We start from the raw sequence: 15,046 nt of genomic DNA, 5'->3' as shown, positions 1-15,046 counted from the left end.
GAAATTAAAATTTAATTTCTTCTTATCCTTAAGTATAAGTCTTAGAACCATTTCATTTATTTGAAGATCTTTATGATAACTTAGATAAAGGATACTAAGCTTACTGTAAGCTACTTGTTTGCAGCTCTTAAGGAATCTGTCAGAATTTGCTTAAATATTTTCAGTATTTTTAAGGAAATACAGGAGGGGAAGTTTTCTTTGCATAAAACTGTTGTTTTCTACTTTAGAATTCCTTCAGTCAACTATGCAACAGGATGAGGAAAGAAATGCCAAGATAAAACAACTCCTAGTAAAAACCAAAAAAGAACTGGCTGATTCAAAACAAGCTGTAAGTCCAGATGTTAATGACTGTGTGTTCAATTTTAAACTAACTTTAAAAAACAGGCTGGTAGCTGAATTATTAAGTTGCTGAGGTTTGTGTAATTTTATCTTGCAGGAAAATGATCATCTAATGTTGCAGGAATCCTTGAAAGGGGAATTGGAAGCCACTCAACAGCAAGTGGAAGCCTATAAGGCAAGAAACTTCACTTTTTTTTAGTGTAAGGTTTTCTCATTTAAGTAATAAGTGTGTGATTTTTACGGGCAAACGGAATATAGGCTGAAGAACAAAAAGGTGTTATTTTTACTACTAGGTTATTGTTTCTTAAATTAGTTTTGTCTCTTTGTTGCTTTCCCCAGATATTTTCCCTGTGGCTTTCTTTAAACAGATTTGCACACTCTTTTTCCTCTTTCCCTTTCCAGCAAAGGAGAGGACTATGGAGTTTGAAGCTTGCAACTGGGATATGTTTTAAAATGATTCGTTAAAAATGGAAGTTATTCAGTTTAAAAACAAAATAACATAACATAGCAAAAATCTTAAGTGTTGTCTGACTGTATAAATTTTGTCAGTTGGGCAGAATAGGAATTGAATGTAATGAAAGTAGCAGGGAAGTGAGAGAGGCTGGCTTTCTTAAATGCTGCCACACCACCATCATAATTTTATCTTGAATTGTCTCTTTAAGCGACATAATTTTATTAAAAATTATTACCTGATAAGCTATGTCTATTTTCTATTCTATTCACCAATTCTGTGCAGGAATTACTGTAGTAGAATGCTGTGTTCTTAGTGGCATGTCCCCTTGGAGAAGAAAACTTTTTGTTATAGTTCAGTTTGCAACTGACTTTTGCAGATTCAAGTGGCTGTGCTGACATCAGAAAAGCACAAAGTTCAGGAACAGCTGCGAACGTCTTCGGAGCAACACCAGCGTATGATGAGTGCTTGCCAGCAAAAAATTGCAACCCTGCAAGAAGAGTGCAGAGCAGCCCAGGTACTCTAGTGGGAGAAGTAATCTTAGAGACTTTAGAAGGGAGGTTTTACGGCACTCACTGTCTGCTTCTCTAAAAATACTTTGCAGACCTTACTCTTCTCTTTTTGTCTGTCAAGAATTGGGAATTATCCCACTGCTTAAGGTAATTGAGTGGTGGTATAAAGGACTATGTCCTGGTTGTCATGTATCACTTGTGGAACATCTGGACTGCACATGTATATTTCCAGTAGGGAAAACCTTGTAGTCATAGTGAGGAGTTGGAGTTTATTTAAGATGATCAGCAAGTACACGGTCAGGGAAAAGAGGAGTCTTTAAAGAAAAGGGGAGAACAAAAAAAAAGGAATATAATTTGCTTCATATAAAACCAGCTAACACAGATACTACTTCAAGAAATAAAAAAAAAAGCTGTGAAAAATATATTTGCCAGCACCTTTTAATATGCTGAAATCTGAGCAGCTTCTTAATTGGCAGCTGAACTACATGCAAAACTTACACTATTGCTGAGGTTTTTTTATTATTTATGGGGGGTTTTGTCCATATGGAGACAGATTCAGAATATAGTAGGACTGCTATGTTCAAACTGCCTTTATGGAGATTACTGTACTACTTTATGGTCTCTGGTGTATGGTAGGTGTGCAACCTGCAGGTAAGTAATAGCTGAACTTTCTGAAGTACTCCTTTTGAAGGTGAGAGCATTTTAGTTATCTTGGGGATGACTTGTCCTAAGATCCAAGAAAGAAAATGTTCATCTGTGGCCTTTCTAGACTAATACAACATGAGTACTTGAAGGATGGGAATAATTCTTGCTGTATAGTGTACAGTCAAGGATAAAGCTACTATGTTGTGATGTAATTTTCTGAAACTCATGTATCAGCTGAATTTAGAAGAAAAGGCAGACCAAACACCTTTACAATCAACTAAAATATTATATCTTGTGCTTTGTAATACCACTGCAAGACTGATTTAACTCCTCAGAATTATGCAAAGTGTATTAGATTTTTGTCACCTCAGCAGTATAAGAGGGAAATGGAATTATCTGCCCTTTTTTTTCCTTCACGTTTGCCTTCATTTAAAGCTGTTGATAAAACCCTTTGCTTTTGAATCTCTCAGTTGAATGCAGTTTTTGAATTTTCAGGTATTCTTTCTTTTCTTTAATACTAGTATGTTGAAAATTAGTGTCTCAAGTTTCACATTTTGTGATACTCAAAGTCTAAAGAAACATGATCTGTTATGGTAGTCACCGTTTTAATTATCCATTTAAAAGAAGAAAATGCAGCACGTGGTTTTAATTTTTTTTCCCCATGTAAAACGCATTTCATTTTAGAGAAATAAGGGAGCAAACTCAACAGCATAACTTGTTAAGAGTTTGTTTTCTATGTGATAGGCTGAACAAGCATCTGTTACGTCAGAATTTGAGAGCTACAAAGTCCGTGTTCATAATGTTCTAAAACAGCAAAAGAATAAATCTGCTGCTCGGACAGAGTCTGAAGGAGCCAAACAAGAGAGGTAAAACTAAAATTTCTATATGCATACAGAAAAATATGGACACTCAAAGTTATTGAGCTTGCTTTTGCTAATTTCTGACCTACAAGGGAATTCCACTGATTAGCTCTTTGCTTCAATATGGAAAATATCAGAAGGGTGGCGGTGTGCTTCCCCAGTTACTTTGGTTTGAATTTTTTTTGTTTGGTTGGTTTGGGTTTGTTTTTTTTTAATCTAACTGTGGCTCTGCCGAGCTGAACAGAAGAAATATCATCAGTTTCTACCATGGTGGTACTCTGTTACTTTCTAATGCCTGGATTTGTCTTTTTAAGTGTTACTTTTGTGTAACCTGTCATTACAGCCAGAGGGGAAGTAAGGTGTTAGGAAGTTTCATAGGAATCTCATGAGCAGAAATTAGCCAGCATATTCTGTGTAGACTTGAGATGTCATTTTCTCAGCCATGAAGTATTGTAGCCAAGTGCCATTTGCAACTAAGAAGGAAAAAGCAGGTTGGTACAGTTCAGCTGAGTTCACTTTGAACTTTTTCAGGAACGAGTGGTTTAGTGTAGGTAAAGTTCTGGCTGCCAATTCAGTCATCAGTTCTAGCAGATTTATGAAATACTGTTGTCGAATCAGCTGCTGCATGAGGAAAGACTTGGAGGAAAAAGTTACACTTCCAAAAGGTCTCTGAAAATCCTTTTAATTATAGTAATAAGACAGGTAAATTCAGATTCATTTTGGAAAGTGTCTCAATTCACTGTAAAATTCGATCAATTTCTGTAAGTTACTGTTATATTGATGGCTGCCCTTGGTGACAGACTGGGCGTTTCTTTTTGAGATGTCAAAATTCATTTCTGACCATCTTCAAACAGTACCTACAATTGCAGCCAAAAATCCACCAGAGGGCGACTTGTGCTTTGTTAGAGGACTTTGGTTTTGCAGTTGGTTTGGGGTTTTTAAAAAAAACTTCCTGTCTTTGAAGCAAGTAAACTGCAACAGTTGCATTTCTGTGTGTCTCCTTTTTGAAGAATTTTAAGAAGTTCTAATATTGTTATTTTTTTGTGAGAGAGAGTCACCTTGGAAACAAATTGGTCAAGCAATAAACAGATGAGAAATGGTTCCAAAGAAATTATTTATAAGTCTCAACTCTAAGATTAATGAGATATACAATTTATGAGATAATGGAGATGTCTGCATATATAAATACAGAAAGCATAAAAAGAGAATGTATGTCACTTAAGACTCTTTCGACCTTGTGTATCTAATTTTGATTTGTTTCTGACCAACTGAGTTTATCTGTTTTTATAAATTTGATGTTGCTTCCTAGTACTTTGCTCAAAATATACTCCAGCCATTTGTCCCCTGTATTTGGTCTCATTGAACTGATGTGCATTTACTAAACAAACAAAAAAAAAGCCTCCACCACTTCTAAGAAGAAATCTTTTCTCTCAGCTGAATCCCACATATTTCTGTCCTTCTGTCTTGTCCCCCCAAACCAGCTTGAAGTAGAAAGTGATATCAGTCACTCTTTCTACCCCAATATTTGCATTCCCAGCGGTTCAGATGAGATGTGGTAAACTTATTTGTACCTATATTGAAACAGGATCAGAACTTTGCTAATTGCTTCTTCTGTAGTCACATTCTAAGATATTTTGGTCATGGTGCTGTAATGATTTAATTAATAAATAAGCAATTTGGATCAGCTATCTATTATGTTGTTTATATAGCATAGGTTCTGAATTATTCTGTAATTATTTTTAAAGGTATGTCGTATATTTCTTTTTTTTCCACGTGCAGAGAACAGTTGGAAATGGTGATAGATGAACTTAAAGTTAAGCTGCAAGATGCTCAGCATAACTCACAGATGAATGCATCTGAACTCCAGGCACTGCAGTCTGAACACGACACCCTGCTGGAAAGACATAATAAGATGCTGCAAGAGACTGTTGCAAAAGAAGCAGAACTCCGTGAAAAGTATGTTCTGCTAATGAATAGACACAGCTATTTTATTTTGTGTGAACTTTAAGAACTGGACATGTAGTGGTGTATAACTGTATTTCTCAAAGAAAGGGCATATTATTGAGAAAGTTAAAGGAATTTTCAAAAGGATTGTTAGCTGTTTTTCATGAGCCATCAGAAGTTTCAATAATGAAAATGAAATAGCAGGGAATTTGAGACTTTTGCAAGTTTCTGCCTCTTAACTGTCAGATTTAAAAATTAACATTTTTTAAGCACATTGACTATTTTAAAGTCCAGTGCTCAGCACTACATTTGTGTTGTACTGCTCAACTAAATTACAGGGATGTTTCCTATTAAAAAAATATGCAGAGCAAACAATTTCACTGACAAAATACCCAGTCCTGTGTTCACCAACTGCTTTTCTTGCAAAAAGTACTGGATTTTAAGTCTGTGCTTGCCACAATCTTAATTTGCTGTTTCTTTCAAAATGAAAGGAATCTGTTTAATCTGTATCACATCGCATGAGTACCCTCACAAAGGGTCTTTCCCTTGCCTGTAGAGGGTACAAAGAAGTTCACACGAAATATTCATTAAAAATTACAGCTTGGTATTAGGAACTGTTGACTTCTTGTCACCATCTTTGTACAGTTTTATCTGTTCCTGGTAGCCAGATGATGGCTCACTATAATCAACCAAATTACGTCCTGCATTTTTCTGGAAACAACTCACTTTACCGTAGGTTCCCTTTATACCTAGAGAGACTGCTCTTTGACATGCTGGCTCTGTTTAAGTCTTTAGGCTTACAAGGGCAAGTCCTGTGCTTAGTCTTTCCATACATGCACTTGTTTAATTGCTTGTGACAATTTTGTTGTGCTTCTGGAGTACCTCCAAACCAAAAAGAAAAACCCAACAATTGGTGAGTTACTGACATTTTTCTTGCTAACAGCTACACTCTTCTGCCTTCTTCTGCGCTGAAAGTTGAGGCTTAAAAAATTAAACTTAGCTTCTTAGAAACCTGGGATTTTAGAAGCCCTGCATAAGTATTTCATAAATAAATGTTATAAGAAGTGAAGTAGAAGGTAAGTGACATGCCCTGTATGACACTATAAACAGTCATGTTGCAATTCTAGAATTTAAGAAGTTTTACAGCACCGTGTCTCTAATACTTACTTTTTTTTCCCCAAAGATGTGTGAATTTTGTGTTCTAAAATAGAAATCGAGAGTTTATATAGCACAGTGCATTCATATGATAGGTAATCAGCATAATGTTTTCAGTCTTAGATTTTCCCTGTAAAAAGAGGAATTTAAATGGAAAAAACTTGCATGGTCATTCTAAGATAACCATACACATGAAAATTGAAAGCTGCTTCAAACTCTAAAAATTTTGAAATTAAAAATTACAGAGTTTTGCTGTGTGTTTCTTACTGTTTGTGTGTATGCTGTTTTCAGACTCTGCACAATACAGTCTGAGAACATGGTCATGAAAACAGAGCACGCCCAGATGTTGAGTCAGCTGACAGCCCAGAACGAAGCTCTCCGGAACAATTTCAGGGATCAAGTCAGGAACCTGCAAGAAGAGCACAGGAAAACAGTAGAGACACTTCAGCAGCAACTCTCCAGAGTAGAAGCTCAGCTCTTCCAACTCAAGAGTGAACCAAGTACTAGAGGTAACAGTACCAGGGTTTCTTGAGTTAGTTACAAATTTGTGCATCTACAAATTTAGATTCAGTCTGAATCTAAAACCTGCTTACACTGTGTGATTCCGTAAATTACCAGAAACCTTTTCTGGAGACTCTGCAGCATGCTGTATCAGTACACAGATACCAAGTAAGGAACCTGTCTTTGTTATTACTTACTGTCCCTTCAGAATCTTAAGGTCCTTAAGGTCCACGGGAGGGCAGCAAAGCTGCTGAAAGAGATGGAAGGACTATCTTGTGAAGAGTGGCAAAGAACTCTGGGTTTGTCTAGTCTGGAGAAAAGGAGGGAGGGGCAACCTCATCACTGTCTTAGAGATTCCCGAGGAGGGGAAGCGAAGAGGGAAATGCTGAGCTCTTCTCACTGGTACCCACTGATAGGATGTGTGGGAATGGTTCAGAGCTGCCTGGGGGAGATTCAGACTGGATGTTAGGAAGTATCTCCTTACTAAGAGAGTGGTCAAACCCTAAAACAGCCTTCCTAGCAAGGTGGTTGATGCCCCAAGCCTGTCAATGTCTAAGAGGCATTTGGACAATGCTCTTGATACCTTTTGGTCAGCCCTAAAGTGGTCAGGCAGTTGGACTAGATGATCATTGTAGGTGCCTTCCAATCTGTATCACTGTTATCTATTCTGCAGTGTCTGCATTGTCAGACAGATGAAGGGAAATTACTTAGGTTGTCTCAGGTTTTGGAGCATACCAGACATCTGCCTCAAGTACAAGAGGTGAAGCTAAAGAAAAGTGTATTGAAAGCTGTTTCAAGAATGTTTGTTACTGATATACTTGCCATTTGATCCCTCTTCTAATTTAAGATTTTACTGTCTTCAGGCTCAAGTGTTATTTTTGTATCTGTAAGGTTACTAACCAGGATGTAGTTGGACATTTGCCAAGCAGCAGTAACAGTTTAAGAAGTTAGTCTATTACTGAAGCAGAAGGGTCCTGCACACAGTATTAAAACAGAGGACTTTATGCCTCCCACAGGACTGGTTGAAATAAAAGCTAATTCTGTTACGCCTTAAAAAAATTTGTCACTCTGATCATAGCTACAACCTATCTTCAGGGAGAGTTGCATGAAGATTTCATAGTCACTGAAATAAAAATTGCCAATAAATTTTAGATTTAGAAACAGGCTTTGATTGTAATGATCATTTGGAGGTGAAAGGCTGTATTTTTCTATTATAAATGTTATGTATCTGGCTTTCTCTTTTTTCTTCACCTGCATTTTGAAGACTAGTTCATGTACTGTTCTCAGTCTGAGACAGTCACACCTATGAAACAGCCCTCCCGATTTCATGCTGATGACAAACATCAGGAAGTATCTTTCAGGTCCAGCTGTTTCAAATCCAGGAGTGAAGAACTTGAGAGAACGACGAAACACTGACCTTCCTGTTCTCGATGTGCACACTGTAGCTAGGGAAGAGGGAGAAGGTATGGAAACAACAGACACGGAGTCTGTCTCTTCAGCCAGCACCTATGTACAATCCTTGGAACAACTTCTGAACTCATCAGAAGCAAAACCTGGTAGGTAGGCTTTTAGAAGCACTTGCCTACATAAGTTGCAGAAGTTTCTTCCCTCATATTTTCATGCTTTTAGGTGCAAGACACAAGTCTCCTTAAGTGTCACTGAGTTTACACCGTCCTGAATTTCTGTAGGAGTTTTATTCTTGCATAAGGACTAAACTTGCTACTGTAAAATAAAACATTACTACTGGTTTTAGTAATTTTAAAATGTCATATTTCTGAGTTTCTAAAGGGAAAAGACTGGATGAGCAAGCAAGTGAATAGTTGGCAGAATTTTTGTATTCTGAACGAGTCTATACTAGGGACAATTAAGTGCTGATTTAAGCTGATTAATGAAAGGATAAAATTTCTGTTCTACTCATTGAGGCTAATTAGAGCAGGAATTTATTCATAGGTTTCTTTCTAGGAAAATGAAAGCCATCATGAAAAACAATGTTCTAAGAATACCCCCAAAGCCAGAAAAATACATGGTAGCATCTAATCATGATTTAAAAATCTACTGAACACTTTGTAGATAACTGTTGAAAATCTCTATCTAGGGGTAGGAAACAAAGGATAATTAAAACTGTATATCTTGATGTATTCTAGAACTGTTTTCCCAGTCCCTTTCTAATATATAAACAAAAATAGATTAGAAAATAAGCATGCAGCAGCAGCATTGATGCCTGTTAAGTCTGCAGTCTGACTTTGCATGAATTCTGTTTATAAGGAACTACATTAATCAAGTCCTGACGTTAAGTTAGTATGAGGTAGATGCAAGTGCTTTTTCCTTCTCTTAGTTTTCTTTTCCAATTGCAGAACCATCTCAGTGGCAAGCAGAACTCTCCAAGGATGAACTGATTCAGAAACTAAACACAACAGCGAAGAGTGCTGATCACTTGAATGAATTACTTCGTGAATCAGAAGCAACCAATGCAATCCTAATGGAACAAATAAAGGTTAGCAGACATGCAAGACATGTGAGGACAGCTCTAATTTCCACGGTCTGTTTCTTAGACCAAATATTTAACACCCCATATGTTTCAGAAAATCCCAATCTGTAAAATTTTGGTGATGCAAAATTTAATTCTGGAGGAGCTTTTATTGCACGGGTCTAATTAGCGCTTCCAGAGCTGACTTCAGTTTTTTGGTTTGGATGGTTCCACAGTTTCTATTTGGGTGGGAAGGCAGGGTGGGGGGAGGGAGAGGGGAGTGTAGAGTAAAACCTTCTACAAGAAAACCTCAAGAGTTTGTAAGTTTAATGTTTAGTAAAGGGTCTCTACTGTTTTCACTTAGACAAAAGCAGTAAACCTCAAGGGAAGCATTGTCTGGTTTCTCTTCCTGTAACCCCTTTTAGCTGTCTTACGTTAAAAGAAGATACATGTACTATTGTATGAGTTTGGATTGATTTGATTGCACCACACTGAGTTTTCTGAAGATGTTTCTGAAGTTAGCATATTTCCTGAATATGCCAGGCTTTCTTTTCTAAAATGTTTCCTAATGAATGGTAGCATCCGTTCTCTTGATATATTTAACTGTTCCACTCTTACTACTCTTTATCGCTGAAATTGTTATAACTACTGCACAAATTTTATCAAAAAAGGTTATTTTTGATCAATAATAAGTTATTTCTGTACAATATTATCACATGTTCAATTTTCACTAGATTTTTGTTCTGAATATGTTGTATGCATGCATTCTTTTTGAAGCAATATGTGCAATTAATTTATTAGGTCTTCAAAAGACCTTTGTTCAGTTGCTCGTTGTATGAAGCAAACAATATTGTGTATTTTTCCCCTCATCTGCAGCTTCTCAAGAATGAAATAAGAAGACTGGAAAGAAATCAAGAGAGAGAAAAGTCTGTGGCTAATTTAGAATACTTGAAGAATGTCCTACTGCAGTTCATATTTCTAAAATCAGGAAGCGAGAAAGAGCGGCTGCTCCCAGTGATAGACACCATGTTGCAGCTCAGCCCTGAAGAGAAGGGGAAGCTGGTTGCAATTGCCCAAGGTACATGGTGTTCAAAATATTGTCACAAAAAAAGGAGAAGTGGATATAAAGGCAACTGAAGTTCTGTGCTTTCTGTTGTGTAGATATTTGAGGGAAAACAAAACTTAGCAATGGTATGCTAGCGAGCTAGTCATAAAACCATTTTGCTTTGTTGGGAAGTTACTATTCAGTGTTCAGGAAACAGAACAAATACCCTAAAATATAAATAAAATTAAGGTGAAATATAATTTCTTCTGAAATATGCACATTTTAGGAAGAATATAGTATGTTCTATAAATTTAATGTGTTCGTGTTCTGAGTAGAGTTAAAAAAATTTTTGTCAAAATAGAGGGTAATATAATTGAAATACTTTCTTGGCAGATGTTCCAAACAGGTAACTAAAGTGGTCCTCTCAAGGCAGTACTGCAGATCTAATATTAGTTTCTATATATTAACTGTAAAAATAACTTAAAAGAAAATATGTTTTTTGTTCAAGAAATTAAGGAACTAGGGAAGGAAATAAAAAGAGTTAAGCATTTGCAAGAAATGAACCCAGGAGCTATGTGTATAATAATGTTCTGGCTCTGCTTCAAATACTCCCCTTAAAACGCTCTTTAAGGTATTGTTTGTCACTTCTCAAAAGCAATAACTGTAGCTTCCTGTACACCATTAACAACAGACCTATACTTTATTTAAAAATTAATATAAAGAGTAAGCACCATGTGTTTGTATTACTTTAAGCACTTAAAACTTATGAACAAAATCACATTAAAAAGAGGAGCGTTCCATGCATTCCATGATAGGCTGTGCACTTGGAAAAATTAGATGTTCTGATGTTGTTCTGGCCCTCTAATGAAGACTGATTGAATTTTTGTGGAGAAAGGTGATATGGCCTTTTTTCAAACATCCTTAAGTACCCAAAGTAAAGTGGACTTGGTGATAAAATCCATTAACGTATTTGTGGCAGCCCAAGAGCGAGTTCCCTCCTCAACAAGTTTGAGGACAGCATTTGAAAAAGGATAGAGGTGGGGAGGGGGGGCAAGGTCATGTAACCAAATAATGCAGTGTTGCAGTGTCTAACATAATAAACTGAAATGTTTTTCTTCCTCCTTCAGGTGAGGAAGAGAGTACCTCACGGCCCTCTGGGTGGGCTTCGTACCTCCACAGCTGGTCGGGACTTCGATAAAACAGTGGAAACACTGAATCTTTAAACACATTCCACAACTGCAAAAAAGAGAAATCTTACTGTAGAAAATCTGTTGGTGTTGTAGCGTTGAACTAAAGGTTTTTATTTTTGTGTGTAACTTTCAGTTTTCTAGGCTCTTCTAAGAAAGAAGCCCGCAGTAGCCTTGAAAGATAGTTCTACATTATGCTCTGGCAACAGTGAACTATTTTTCTTGTAAATGTTAAAGCTGATGATAAGAACTATGAGAAATGACAAATTAATTGCAAATTGCCTGGAAACAGAATTCAACAAACCTGTAATGGCTCTTTCGATATAAATTCAAAAACTTGATCTAATATATGAACTGGAATAACTAGACTTTAGATTTAAAGCATTTAAAAGGGTTTACAGTTGCTTTCACGTATTGTTGTCAGCTAGCTAATCTATATGGTTAGTGTTATACTCTGCATGTTTTAGAAATTTAAAATTATTTCCTCACTGGTGATGGTTACAAAATGTAAGATAATTAAGAAACAGAAAGGGCATTTTCTGAACTAAAGTTTTAGTCTTTGTTAAATTATTTTTTTTGCAAAAGCTAGATTGAAATATCAAGGCAATGGTTCACAAAATGTAGCGGGTGCATAAATCTCTATGCAATACAATGCTTGGCTCATCTGGGCATGGTACTGTAGTAGAGATTAATGACATTTATGGAGGTCTTAGGATATACTCCAAGATCAGAGATCCTAAGTGAGCTTTTGGAGAAAGGGCTTAAGCTATGGCTTTTTAACCTGAAGTCGGAAGTTTGTGGAAAAGACTAGGAAGAAATGTTCCATTACTATAGCGATGTCCATACTTAGATGAAAAGACTACCCATACTGACTTAGTCATATTGAAGACACTAAAGAAAGAATCTGAGTCCATAGGTCAGACTTCTAGCTTTAACTTCCAAGAGAACAGGATGGAGCTTTTCTCAGCAGGTGCATTTTTTAAATGGTCTGATGACACCTTTCTCTCACTTATCTGTGTGTGCACATGTTATTCACACAGATCTTTTGCACAGATGAGATTATCTCTGTTCTGGATTAGTCAACAGAATGTTACGGTTTTTTCTGAGAAAAATAAATCTTTACCATCTCTACTTCTTCTATCAACGCAGCACCTTTTTTTACTTTCAATTCTCTTCTCCCCTTTACAGTCCATACTACCTTTCACCATCTTAATTTATTTGTAAGTTATTAAAATGCATACACATGTTTATATCTTGTTTATGTTTCAACTAGAGTCTTTCCATACTTTTCACTCATATTTTCATGCTCTCTGTGCTATTTTACAGAGAATCATTCTGTGGTACACATACCAATACTAAAGAGCATTCTTCCTTTCCTACCTATCGTAGTTGAGGCTCTGAGGAAATGATGCTTGTTCCTTTAATATTGCCTTATTTAGGGCTGAGATTAATCTGGACATATGAACAGCAGAAAGTCAACACTTTGAGAATAAACTGTTCAGTTAGTGTACTTTTGGTTTAATTTTTTGTTTCTTGTACATATTTCACTACACAATCAACAAAGCTAATGGGCTTTATTTAGGTATTTTAATTCCTTTCCATCTTAGGCACTTTTTTTTTTTTTTTACTTCCCCTCCAATATGTGTTTTAACTGGAACCCTTATGGTTTGTGCTACCAGGGAAAACATTCTCTGTGGACTTTCAGATCACAGAACTGATGGTAAGTAGTAGTGTGAGGGATGAGTCTTTTAGATGTCTTTATGTATCAAACATGAGGTTACGTTTAGGCTTTTTTGCATTGGCCTTTGGAAGGATTTACCATATCTTTAGCATTCACAATTTGCACCAGATCTCAGATGTTGAGTTCTAACTCTATTCACAGCTGGGTTTGGTTAATGTCACTCAAAAGAATGCCAAAACAGGGAGAGATTTGAAGTATGTACAAAAATAAGTGCAAGTCATTCTCCTGCTGTGATTTCAACAATGGAAGCACATAAGTAGAAGAGTATGGCTTTTTCTTACTTAGTTCACACTCCATTTGCCGCTGATCTGATTTAGTCTCTGCTATTGCTGAAGAGCTGTGACAAGTTCCTCTTAAAATGCACATATTTCAGAACTGTAAATTATTTAACATTGTAAGCTGTGAATAAATGTATGCAAGTAACATATATCACTGGTTGTATTAAATACCGGTTGCTTATTGACTTCTTTCAAGTCTGAGTTGCATGCTCACTGTTTTTAGTAAAACTTGAGTACTGTACTTATGAATGTAGTGAACAACTTGCATTACTTTTTTTTTTTTACAATGGAAGATTGAAATCTTAATTAATGTAAAAGTATTTTAATAACAGTTACTAAACTGTGTTCTGTTGCTGAGATTGCCAGGACTTACCCTTATGGTAAGCAAATAAATCAGAGTATAATAGACATTTGCAGTAAATGCATAGAAGAATGTGAACTGGAAGCAGGATTATTTTGCATAGAAAACTTTTTATATGTCATATATTTGCATTTGTAATGTACAGCATTGTAGCTGTGATTTGCTTTCAAAAAGCAGTTTGAAGTAACTAGTACTGCTGCTTCCTGATATTCTGTGGTGCTCATCTTTTGGAAGAGCACTGTGCTAAATTTGCTTTCTGATTTTTTTTGTTTTCTTTACACTGCCGTGTTTGTTAGAATGTTTCCTAGAAAATGTCACCCTTGCCCAAAGAGTTTATAAGCTTAGGACCAATTTTTATCTTCTCCCAGCCTGCCTTCAGCCCAAGCCTAAGGAGAGAATAAATAATAATAATAATAATAATAATAATAATAATAATAATAATAGTAAAGATTCTGCTGTCACTATGCAGAGTATATTTATTAATTAAAAACCAAAAATGGGAGTAATTCAGAATTCCCAGACCTGCGTGTGCACTGTGGCTGAATTTTTAACTACCTAATGCTGACTTAGAAACCCTTCATGTTCCCTTTACCCAAGAGAGAGACTCATCTGTGCAAGCAAAAGTGCTCCAGCTGAAAGTCAGGAAGACCAGAGCTTGTCAGGCTGTTGTGTAGATGTGGCCAATTGTAGTTGGGGTTCAGGATGGCCAAAGGGAACCCATGTTAGAAATGATACACGGAAAGGTAGAGTTGCTTTTTTCTTTCATGACCCTCCCTCCCCAGAGTACAACTGAGAATACAGGGTTAGATAATTTTCTAAATTTACATTTTCCCTTGGCTATCTCCCTCCATCCCTTTGCTTTGATAGCAGATGATATATCATGAAATTCTGGAAGAACGTTTAAAAACTCTCCTTGGTTTGTACTAAGTGGCTTTGAACCACCTATGCTTCATTTGACTTATGCCTTGGCTTCACCCAGTGCACCAATACTTCCTCAACTACCTGCTACTTCCATTATTACTGGTACTGTAAAAATATCTCCCTTAGGAGCCTTGCGAATAGCAGTCACCACCCACAAGCTGAGAAACCAAATGTATGAAGAGGTTAAAATATATTTGTTGTAGTAATTTCAGAACTGGTAGTCTGGATAGATAAGTGTTTTGGTTGGAAATAATGTTTTTGATGGTCTTTTCATGTGGCCATCTCTTCAATAAAATTCATGTTTACTCAACAGAGTGCCTTTCTTTTTACCCAAATGCCTGTTCTTACCTGAGAAAATGTTACAGGTGCAAGGTAGAAAACAAGGGGATGACTACCAATGTATTACAGATATTTTATGGATCTAGTACAGTATCCACAGCTTTTACTTTATAAGATGATAAGAGCAGTGGAGTCGTCTGGATGAATGGAAAAGAAATTGTTTTGTTATGGGTGGGTTTTTTTTAGAATTTTTTTTTTTTTTTAAAAAAGGCTCATTTAAAGTACTTCAAATGTGTTGCTAGATTGTTACCAGCAATCTGCCAATATCTGACATGAAGGAGAGGAGGGATGCAGAAGCTA

The 15,046-nt window shown here is 36.3% G+C and overlaps 1 protein-coding gene across 4 annotated transcripts in view; it reads left to right on the top strand.

The window, feature by feature from the left end:
* Positions 1-14,719, top strand: part of GCC2 (GRIP and coiled-coil domain containing 2) — a 30,062-nt gene extending 15,343 nt beyond the window's left edge. The window contains exons 14-24 of one of the 4 annotated variants that reach the window (XM_027640807.1): positions 228-328; positions 437-514; positions 1,170-1,307; positions 2,692-2,813; positions 4,587-4,763; positions 6,198-6,415; positions 7,769-7,963; positions 8,762-8,901; positions 9,751-9,952; positions 13,768-13,887; positions 13,919-14,719. In XM_027640807.1, the coding sequence (XP_027496608.1) occupies positions 228-328; positions 437-514; positions 1,170-1,307; positions 2,692-2,813; positions 4,587-4,763; positions 6,198-6,415; positions 7,769-7,963; positions 8,762-8,901; positions 9,751-9,952; positions 13,768-13,887; positions 13,919-13,992 (1,565 nt within the window). In that variant the 3' untranslated portion in view covers positions 13,993-14,719. The other 3 variants (XM_027640798.1, XM_027640816.1, XM_027640824.1) reach the window with 3 other exon arrangements.
* The last annotated feature ends 327 nt before the right edge of the window (positions 14,720-15,046 follow it).

Source organism: Corapipo altera, unplaced genomic scaffold (genome assembly GCF_003945725.1).
Source record: "Corapipo altera isolate COAL_440 unplaced genomic scaffold, ASM394572v1 0, whole genome shotgun sequence".
NCBI classification, from domain to species: Eukaryota; Metazoa; Chordata; class Aves; order Passeriformes; family Pipridae; genus Corapipo; species Corapipo altera.
The sequence above is the reverse complement of the archived record's forward strand: the minus strand, read 5'-3'. Positions and strand labels throughout refer to the sequence as shown.